General features: G+C 39.4%; 1 protein-coding gene across 1 annotated transcript in view; it reads right to left on the reverse strand.

The window, feature by feature from the left end:
* The window catches only part of LOC122817164 (DNA (cytosine-5)-methyltransferase 3B-like), a 1,566,941-nt gene that overhangs the window by 343,916 nt on the left and 1,211,018 nt on the right, over positions 1 to 12,007 (reverse strand). Inside the window, exon 16 of the mRNA XM_044090371.1 lies at positions 11,005 to 11,150. Within this exon, the coding sequence (XP_043946306.1) occupies positions 11,005 to 11,150 (146 nt within the window). The remainder of the gene's footprint in view (positions 1 to 11,004; positions 11,151 to 12,007) is intronic.

Raw genomic sequence — 12,007 nt, forward strand, 5'->3', positions numbered from 1 at the left:
AGAAGAATTCTTCTCATGGGATTCATCAAATATTCCAAAGGAAATAATGGGCAATGTAAATATTGACTAGCACACTAAAAATCAATGACACTTTTTTGGGCTAACCCCTACTTATTACATTCCCAACTAAGTAAAATAATAATTCTGACAAGAAGTATACCTTTGCTGTCAGTCAATCAAACTTTTTGTCCTACCAAATCAGGATACATTTCAACCACTATGTAACTTTTCCTCCTCCTTCTAAGTCTCTTAAGCTCCACAAATATTTCAATCCATGCACATAGTGTATTCTAAGGTATGTTATCCCTCACCTTATCCAAGGACACTCTCTAAACTACTTATTTAATTTCCTCTATCCTTTCTTTACCACTTCCGACTCTTATTATACCCTTCAATTCCCCTTCAACATCTCCTTTCCTCCTCCTACCTTGCTTTTTCTTTCCCTTCTTCTTCTTCCATACCCTCTCACAACACATCCTTTCTGTATCTCCCATTACCTGGTCAGTGGCATTATACAGCCCCTCTTTACAATAATAATCCTATATCTACTTACTCAAATGTACTTAATCGTACTCTCACCCAGCTTATCTACTAATCATCTGATTCTACCTCTACCACAATTCATGCATGATCTAACCACTTTTTCTGTCAACACCTCTGTTTCCCTGCTCAAGAGTGTATTTCACCTTGCTCTTCCTACACACTCCTGTACAACTATCACTTCCAACAACACATCACTTAAATCATTTTTTCCTCAAATCTCACTTGTCAAAAGCATGCTCTTTTCTTTGCTTCCATTTTATTTGTTTTGAACCACTGTTCTACTTGTGTTATAAATTTTATTCATGACTTACAAAAATTGTATCTATTAATATGTACTGTTGTCTTCTATATAGATATATGTACAATAATTCCACACAAAGACACACACACACACACACACACACACACACACACACACACACACACATATTCATAATCTCTACAAACACACACAATCGCGCACAAACACACAGATATGTACTCACAATTAGTACAAGTACGCACACACACACACACACACACACACACACACACACACACACACACACACACACACACACACACACACACACACACTCCCTCCCAATTAATACACAAATCAACAATCAAAACTAGATTTCAGTTTCAGAAGTACTTCATACATGTACACTTATACATGTTAAACTCAACAAGTCTCCAATCCAGGCATCATATGCAAAACCTAACTGACACCACTGTCTACAACTATGTTACTGTAAAAACTGTCCACAATTCAGCTTTCTGACTCCTTCCTCAACACTTGCAGCTGGACTGTAATCCAACATACATCCACCTTGTCAACTCTGACCTCAACATTGTAGCTGGAAAGTTTACTGTATACTCACCACTGCAGCAAGGAAAGTTAACTTTACGTACTTTGTCAATACACACTTGTTCCTGCTACAAATAATTGGTAAGTAAACTCTACTACCACCTAGATTCAGTAAGCATGCGTCATAGTAAGTGTCAGTACAAGAGTTGGTGAGAATGCACTGATGTTTCTAACAGCTTCCAGTGTCTGCTGAAGCAACACAATGTATTGTGCGGGAGTTGATGAACTCTACTGTGTTTTCTTCTAGGCAAAGTATTAAATGTATACATATGGTTTGTATGCCTTTTTATCCCCGCACAGCTAAATAACATTGCACTGCCCTTATTGATATGTACCTTGTTTTACTGTAGTTTACCTCAAAATCTTTTTGCTCATAGGCTTGGCACAGTTATAAGAATAACCATGGATCACTTTATAAAGTAAGTGTAGTCAGTGGCGGCTGGTGACTTCAAATCAAAGGGGGGCTGCAGGAGATAGCCGAATGGGTGGGGTCATTGGGAAGGGGTGTGGACAACTAGAAAGGGGAGGAGCTATGCTCAAAACCACAAAAACTAAACATTAATTAAATATGCTACCCTGGGTGCCAAACCTTCATTATGAGAGTTCAATCAAGACAAATGAAGTGTAAAAGAATAAAAATATTTCAATGCATTGGCTGCTTGACAGCTTACTTAATATCTAGATGGAAACAAAGGTTGCGAGGCATAAAAAAATAAATTACTTTTTAAATACATTACTGGAATGCCAGTCAAAATCAAGTATAAGAAAAACATACAGCACTCAGCTCAAACCGCTTCTCCTTGCACTGCATTATAATTTATATTCAGCTTTATTAAAGTACCAAGTAACATGCTGAAAGTAGCAATCTCTGTGATACCCCCACTTGTAAAAATGTTTATCCAAAAAAGACCTGCTGCCTGACAACTATCTACTTGTTTCATGGGGAAAACATGATCAAAGTAAAAAATGAAAATCAAACAAGCTCAAGATACATTACTTAAATGATTACTGTACAGGTTATGGACCACACATGAATGGCATTCTGTTTAGTTTACGGGTAAAGCCCTCAGAGATCACTGGAAGTCTCCAACAAGTGTAATGAGCTTCTTAAAATAATGTAATCCTGTCCTTTATTACAAATACTGTCATATGCATTTCAATGCTCAATGCTTATACATTATCTAGTTAAGTATTCTCTGCATGGCAACAAGAGAAAGGCTTCAATGTTGGCAATTCTTTAACAGTATGCTTATTAAAGCTTACTTGCATGTTATGATCTCAGACAAGCTTACCTGACGGTCATTAAAGCATTGCTACTTAAAACACAGAGCAACAGGCACTTTGAGTAATAAGCATAAATCAACTGTACAAAAATATGACAGAAACCAGACCATTCTGCAAAATCAAGAACAGATGAAAATCCACTGTAGTACTTGTGTCTACCTTGGATGGGGGATACCCTGCACATTTACATTGCATGGGGGGATACCCTGCACAACTGCTCCTTGCCTTGCTTGGACACATCCAGAGTCACTACATGGGGGAGTAGGGTGCAACAAGTATGTCACAATTTGAAATGTCTCTGGCTGTCTAATGGCCCCGACACATTTGCCATACTTCACCATCAGAGCAAAGCCATACATAGAAGTGGGACAAAGGCCCAAAAATAACGACAATTTTTAAATATTGCTCTTATAAACTTAGAAAGATAACAGAATAGTAGGTATTGTATTAGTACAAGTTTTCTGAAGGATATGAAATCTGAAACTCAAATGTCTGTCATTATTTTCTAGCTTCAGTCTTTAATGATTTACCACTAATTTGCCAAAAACACAATTTTATGAAAAATGGACCAAAAATGTGATGCAAAAATATAAAATAGCCACACAATACAGCTGGGAACCTGTCAAAGAAGGGACATTTTTTAATAATAGTACTGCTAACTTGAGCAGCTGACAAAATAAAATAATCTACATGCATTTCTGAAATAAAAGTAATCTATAACTCTGATTATTACAGTTATTTCTAAATTGTAAACCCTCCATGTTTTCTTCCAAAATTGCTATTTTGCGGAGGGATTATTAGTTCAGAGCAACATTTTGAGCCAAATTCAGGGACAGTTGAGAGGTTTGGCTATGCCTAATTCTATGAAGCAATTTATTTGTATGTACCGCTCAACCTGTTAATGCAATAAATCTGGACAAGGCCAAATATATTGGGGGGAACATAAACAGTACTAAAAATTGCTCTTGTATAAACTGAGACAGTTGATAGAACAGGTCTTACTTCAGCATGCATTTTTCTGAAGGTTATGAAGTCTGAAACTCAGTGTCAGTGACTTAATTCCTAAATGATTTTCCAGAAAACCACAAATATTATGAGGAACAAACCAAAAATAAGAAGCAAAAATCTATTCATTCTGTGAAAATCTGGACAGTGGGGAGGTATAGTTCAGCTGGGGCTGTCTTTGAGTTTGCCGCCCTTCCCCCTCACAAAATTATGGTCGAATGGAGCCCTCCCCCCTGCAGCCATTCCAATGATCCATTACTTGGCTATATCACTCCATTTACCATAAACACTAATATGCATACTGCTTTACTTCCATGATGATCTGGATTTCATTTGAAAGTTTTATTTTGCATTTTACAGCACAAACACTAAGATATCTGCTAAACAAAGCAACGCAGTCTCACAATGAAAACAGGCTTAGCATTAAAAACTTCTCTGCCCTTGAAACGCACATTCAATGAAACAGCATTGAAACCCACATTCAAAGAAAATACATTTTGCCAGTGGCAGATAAAGATTAACTTTGGGCTGTTTTCAAATAATAGGCCCCTTGCACATGAAACATACATGTGCTCTTTGATACACCTTCCTGATTCTACTAAATTATATTCCTTGTACAATACCGTACAGTTGTTAGACGGCATTTTAAATTTATTGTTTTGAACATTTTTCCAGTAAACAATGAAACAAAATGCATGCACCAATGACAAAACTACCCAATTCATAACATTTCCATCATAAAAGTCTACTCAACCTTCTACAGTCCACCAGTATCAGTAAATATGCACAATCTCTGAAGTAGTAAAAGTCATCTAAATAATTCCACATTAAAGAAATCTGTAACAATGAAGAGGTTGCTGCTAGCAATCAACTTTATATGTCACTGTTTATTCATCTACAAATAAAGTGCCTGTTGCCCTTGAGGAATAAATTGCCTATGTTGCATGCATTAAAAAAAAATAAAAATAAGCTAGTAATATCGCAATAGGGACTCTATGGCAAACAGATAACAGGTTCATAGTTACTACTCTAGGTATCTTTGCCGAAAAGACTGCAGCATCCACAGACTTTACAACACAGTACAGTATCACAAATGCATCTATCTACTGTGGGAGATACAGCCTTCTGCATCAAAAGCAAGTACACTACCTGTTGTGCTATTAATGCAAGCAGACTCAGAATAAGCAGCACTAAAGTTTTATTCCCCTGCAGCTCTCAGCTCTTTGTAAAATCTACTCGACACACAGTTGTATCTCTGAACTTTGCAGCACAAGAAATCTGGAAAAAGCCAAAATTTATTTGGGGGGGGGGGGACCAGGGACACATTTTAAACATTGCTTGTATAATGTTGGAAAGTTGCTAGAATAAAATGTTGTGTTACCACCATACATTTCACTGCCACGTCTTTAACCCAGGGGACCCTGTGCAAAACAGTCAGAGAAACATACCACTTTGCCAAATCAGCTGTTTTGTAAAAGAGAGGAAGATAAACTTAAATGGCTACCATTTAGTGAATTCAGTTCTCACTATAGCTCTCAACCTTTTAGCAAAAAACATGTGGACAAAGCCAGTAATGGGGAGGGAATACAGCCCCCAAACATTCAATGAATACAGTTCTCACCATAGATAACTCTCAACCTTAGCACAAATACCTGGACAAAGCCAATAATGGGGAAATACAGTCCCAAAAATAGGGACACATTTCAAATATCCATATTATAAAGTTAGACAACTGCTAAAACAATTTTGTGTTACCATGTACTTTCTGAAGAATATGAAGTCTGAAATTCAAATGCCTATTTTTTAAACTTTTAACCAGGAAACTAGTCTGACTTGGAACAAAAGACAATTTTCAGCAGAGTAGAGAGAAATGCCAATCACATCTTTGCAAGTAAAGAGAACATGCAGACACCACACAGAAGGCACCCCAGCCAAGAATCAAACCAGAGAACCTGTAGCTGTTAGGCAACAATGCTACCAGTGCACCACTACACTACAGACTTTGCAAGGAAAAATGTAGATACAGAAACCACAGATTTTATGAGGAACAGAACAAATATGAGGCAAAACTCTGCAAGTTTTTTTTAGAAATGGTGGTGGATAGGGAATTCAGGTCCTTGCCACCTGTATCCAAGGTACAGGGTTCAAGCCTGAGTCTCTATCCACCACCATTTGCTCTCTCTAGCCACCAGTATATAGTAACTGGGGCATTTCACACACACACACACACACACACACACACACACACACACACACACACACACACACACACACACACAACGACCTGCAACACCAGCAGCAAAATGACCTGCAACACCAGCAGCAAAACGACCTGCAACACCAGCAGCAAAACGACCTGCAACACCAGCAGCAAAACGACCTAACCTCCAGTCAGGAAGCAACTCACATACCTGATACCACCCGAACAATCCAGCGACCTGAAGCAGCAAAATCCACCCGTGACACGGAGCAATCCAGTCAGTGACCAAAACCTGCTACACCTACCTCCTGAATGAGCCCACGCAAAGAAAGTCCTGTGAGAGCAGCTCACCTCTATCAGTCCTGATTGGATCTGTCTGCAGCCGAAGCAGTCCGGATCTCCTCTTCTGTGCGGTCGTCCCCGCACTGATTCCTGGGTGCATTTGCAGCAATGACTGCTGGGAACCTGTGTTTCTCTATCCGGACTGCAGTCTAGATTTTTTTTTCTGTTTGTTTTTTAGTTTTACAGATTTTTCTTTTCTTTTTTTAAGGTGGGAGGGCTGCAGTCCGGCAGTCCGATACCACGAGCCGCCCCTGAGTGTAGTGCTTCCATCTTCAATTATTCAGCCTTCTTCAGAACTTGGGACACTTTTGCTACATGGTATTGTTACAGATGTCACAAATAGTCACTGGAGAGCCATCGTATTCCCACATGACAATGTCATCAGCACACAGCGGGATACTGCAGGTTTTTGGTGTGAACATGAGAGAACTGGTGTGAATAAATAATAGTGGTCAGAGGACAGGGCCTTAGGGGATGCCATATAACACTAGGTAGAGGGGAGACCAGTTATAAGAAAGCATAACTCTAAACTATCCTCCATTAAAATTCTCACATAATTATTTTAATGAGACAGAATGGAGACCATATAGGGAAAAGTCTTTGATAAGAAGTGCAGGATCTGCAAGTCAAAGGCTTTGGAAAGGTCTATGAAAATGGCTACTGTAAGATTTCTAACATATACAGCTTGGTTCTGGGTGCAGAAGGATACAGCCCTGACTGAGACCCAGGTGATTTGGGTTCAGTTAGTGGGGCTTGGCACTGGAGGAGCCAGGCAGGGATATGTGAGGAATGAAGAGGAATGGCCACTTGCCTCTCCTAGGGGAGGGATGCAGGTATACAAGTTGGTGCAATTTCTATGGTGGACAATGGGGAATGCTAACTGCTTCGGGGGAAGAAGACAGGACTTGTTAGAGGGAACACCCTTTGTGAAAGTGATAAGATGGACTTCGTGGTGAGCCTATTGCTGGTGCTTCAGTGGCTGCATGCTAGAAGTGTGGCATAAGCAGAAAAAACAAAAACCTCCTCCCATGGCTGTCTAAAGATGTCCCCTCCTGGTTGACCTTTGCCCCAGTAAAGTAAAATTAAGAGGTCAACTGAGGGGGTCAGGGCTGATGAGTGACAGACAGCAAGAGCAAAAAGTAAATTTCAAGCATTCATTGAATGATAGATTGTGTCTGTTAGAGTGAATAGTACAGTGTTAGTGCCATGTCCATTTTTAAAACCATACTGATTACTGAAGAGGAGACTATAAGCTTTCATATGCACTTCCAGTGGAAAAGCTGCTGCCTTTTTTAGAATTTTGGTGATTGGTGACAGAAGTGCAATAGATCTATATGACTCAGGATAAGATCTAGAGCTTTGTTTGAGAAGTGGGACGATAATGGTAATTTTCCAGAGTTCTGGAATTGTGCCAAAAGAAAGGAGACAGATAAAAATGTAGGGCAGTAGCCATCCATCCATTTATTCTCAGTCTCTGTGCATCACGATATACTCTCTGATGCTTTCTAATTAAAAACATCCAATACCCCAAGATATTTACTTCATTAGTATCCATCTTCAAACAGCTATAATATGAAATCTAAAACTCTCATAAAAGAATTCAGACTAAGTATACATTTCTGCAATACTAGGCAAGAACACACCATGTTAAATCATTGCAGACCTAAGGTTCTAAAAATACTGTCTGGGAAATACTTCACATGAGAAATAAGTTTTCTGCAGTGAGATAGAGCTATATATAACCTTGTAAATCAGTGGGGACATTTTAAAGATAGACACCTGTACGCTATATCAGTCAGGGTACTTGCGTATTATCGCAACCCCATTCCGAACAGTGCAAATGGCTCATTTCCAAGCCATTTAGTTTTCTCTCTAATGATGTTTTAGTGTTGAAATCATGTTTTACTTGAAAGATGGTTCATGCTTTATGCTTCCATCAGTTTTGCTGTCTTCATAGTGTTTACGTAAGTACTCACATTACTAAAGTGGAAATAGACCGAAATTTATGTTTCAGTTTCTTCTGATTAATGTACACAAACAAATGTTGCTTGCGCATCCACAATAAATACTATGAAGACAGCAAAACTGAAGGAAGCATGAAGCATACTTCAAATAAAACACTGTTTCAAGTTAACAGTAAATCACCATTACAGAGAGAGACAGAGAAAACTTAATGGGATGGTTTTACATCAGCCAAGGATCGGGACTGTCTGATGTTGTTCTTAACATCACAGGGTGAAGTACAGACCAGTAACATCGCAATTACTTTGATGGCAGAAACATTATCTGACAGGCCATAGATGAGGGAAAGTTGGTTCACACAGCCTACCTTGACCTCGCCAAGGCTTTCGACAACATTCCCCACTCGGGTATTACAGAAAAACTCACCAGCCTGAACATAAACCCCTACATCACGAGATGGGTTGCCAACAGGCTTACAGACAGAACTCACACGGTAAGAATAGTGGGCTCCAGGTCTGTCTCTAAACTAGTCACAAGTGGTGTCCCACAAGACTCGATCCTGGGACCCCTACTGTTCGGCATATACTTCTCAGAAGTACAGGCAAACACAGGAGGACTATGGCTAACCAAGTTCACCGATGAATGCAAACTGGGAGCCATAATTGACTCACCGGCTGACATGGACATCCTCCAAAAGGGCCTTACTGAGATGGAGACCTGGTGTCAAAGTCATGGCCTCAAGCTAAATGCCAAAAAATGCATAGTCATCCCATTTGGGAAAAACAAAACACCCACAAATTACCACATAGGTGGCAGCCCCTTAATACAGAAGAGGTAATAAGAGATCTGGGGACCCAGGTAGATAGTAATCTCTCCTCTGACAATCATATTGCCAAAGTAGTTAGGAAATTCTTCTATGTGGCCCATCTAATTACTAAAGGGTTCGCATCTAGAAATAAAGAGGTTACAGTGCCCCTCTACTCGTCACTCATTAGACCCATCATAGAGTACAATGCCCCATTTGGGATGTACCTCACAAGACACTTCCAACAGCTGGAAAGACCACAAAAGTACCTCACCAAGAGGATTACTGGCCTCAAACATATGTCCTATGCAGCCCGACTGAAAAACCTCCGGCTGTACTCAGTTGCATATCGCTTACTCAGAGGTGATCTCTGCCTGACTTACAAAGCCATGTCCAACTCAGAACTGATGGACATGCTCCACCTAAAGAAATCCAAGTCACTGCGAGCCACGTGCTCTAGTGAGCTAAATCTCGCCACAACAATAAATAGAACATGCTGGAGAGATAGATTCCTGTCACAGAGACTCCCCATGCTTTGGAACAAAATTCCAAATTACATCGGGCAGAGCCCCTCACTAACACTCTTCAAGAGAAACCTTGACGAGTGGATGGGTAACAGAAAATACACCCATGGGATCACTTCATTGGCTCTGCTTGAAAGAGGATCGGTTAATTAATCAATGGGGCGGCGAAAGCCGACACACTCTGGCTAGGCTTATAAATGCCCTCGGGCAGATAGCCTAGTACCTACCTATGAACCTATGAAACGTCACTGTCATACCTCTCAGCTGTCTATATTTTTGCAGAATGTCCAGATTTATGCCTCATATTTGTGGTCCATTCCTCTTAAAAGTTGTGTTTTTCTGGCAAATCATTGTGGAATGCGGTCACCAAATAATGACATACATTTGCATTTCAGAGTTTATTTCCTCCAGAAAATGCATGATAACACAAGTCCTTTTATTCTAGCAACCTTCTACGAGCAATATTTAAAACCTGACCCTATTTTGGCCTCTTTGTTCACTACATATCTTGGCAGGAGTATGGCTTGGAAATGAGCCGTTTGCCCTGTTCAGAATGTGGGTGCAATAATACGTTAAGTACCTCAATCGGTACCAAAGGAAAAATAAACATTCTGTCCAGCAGCATGAACCACTAATCTGCTTCATTTAAAATAATTCACTGAAATTACCCTGAACTATACTGACTGGCAGCCTGTACATCATTCACATTTGTATATCAGAAGCCAAAGACATTTTAACCATGGAAATACAAGCAAGATCCCAAGATAATGAAATAGTAGGTACACCTCACTAAAGAGGGAGGAAATGTACAAGAAAAATATGGGCTATGGAGGATAAAAGATGTATGCTAATTATACGAGTAATAAACATAGATGGGAGTAGAACATGCTATCACCACCAAAAAAGGAACAGTACAATTTCCAGACTTTTAAATCATGCATTTATTCTGTTTCTTGATGACATAATGGGATAAGGGTTATTATGCTGTCTGTCACAATTTAGCTATAGCAGCAATTTGCCCCTTCCCCTACATCAGATCTTCTGTTCTGACCTTTCTCTTCCTCTTACATAATCCGTGCAGCGTTTGAAATGTGCCCTATCTCAGTAAGTCCATTACTGTGGTGAAAACATTTAAATAAAAAAACAATAACAATATTGCAATGTAAGCTTGCCAGGCTTGAAAAAGTATCATGCTCCTTCAGAACAGTGCTTCCCTGTCTAGGGTGTTACACTTTCATCAGGATAATGTACTACTAACCCTCCACAGAAATGCCATGCAAAACCACGACCTTAAACAGCTAATTTACATTTATTTTTTTACTGCAGAATGGAATCAGCTTATGAAATCTCACTTTTTGTGTGGGACAGTGAAGTGCAGGTCATTATCAATGGAACCCAAATATGTAATATCTATATGCCTGTAAACACCACCTGAAGACTTAAATACATGTCATAAAATGGAATAGATGCTAAATATGAAAATGCTTACGTTCTTTTTCGTTATGTTCCTGACGTCATGCACATATGTAATCTTTCCTTCATGCCGGATAGTTCCAACTGCTATAGAATCTGGACAGATCTCTGATGCTATATACACATCTACTTTAAAGCCTAGATCCTTTAGGACTAAATAACCTACAAAGAACAAAACAGTGAGCCATTAAAATGTGACAACACACATACTGCATGCAACTATATGTACATTACCTCTGAAGAACTTTTATGAAATACATTTGACATGGAACACTAAAACTTAAGATCTAACTTTCTTAGCATTGTCATACCACTGTGCACACCCCATGGGTCCCCATGTAATCTTTACTCTGTATTCTCAAATCATATGCTGGAACAATGCTTCAAGACTCTACCTTTCTTTCTTCTTAAACATTTTCATTCAGACAGATCTTGCATTATTCCAGCTGTTGGCCAGTGGGATGTCTAGTCCTGGTCCTTATGGAGATATGAATGTCAGAACTAGACAAGAGTACCCTGATGTGATGTACTGTTTAGTGATTTATGCATAGGTGCCTTCCACTGCCACACCATGCTGGTAACAGCCCTAACTATGTGCTGTGCAAACCATTACATTTCTTCATACCACACACCATTTATCAGCCTCTCAATTATTAGGCTTGATCACCACCCCCCATTCTGTACAGTGGCTGCTACTGTATTTGTCTGCTTTCCCCACTTGACTTCTGCAGTCCAGTTTCACTATTCTGCCATCACACTCTTGATGAACCCTTATATTATGTTATTACTTGTTATTTCTATTCTTAAAAAATAGTTTACTGAAGAACTTGGTATCATATGCAAAATAATATATTCCATTCCAGCTACTCCAGTACCAAATATTTGAACATTATACAGAACTGGTTTGTACTGATCCCCGCATTACTACAATGGCTATATATCCTTTGATTCGGTGAACTCCCTTTGCTGCAACCCTTTGTGTTCAGCTTAGTTTCCTTTTCTCTTCTAGTCACTATGTA

Source organism: Protopterus annectens, chromosome 12.part0 (assembly GCF_019279795.1).
Source record: "Protopterus annectens isolate FY-2018-M chromosome 12.part0, PAN1.0, whole genome shotgun sequence".
In the NCBI taxonomy this organism is placed as follows: domain Eukaryota; kingdom Metazoa; phylum Chordata; order Ceratodontiformes; family Protopteridae; genus Protopterus; species Protopterus annectens.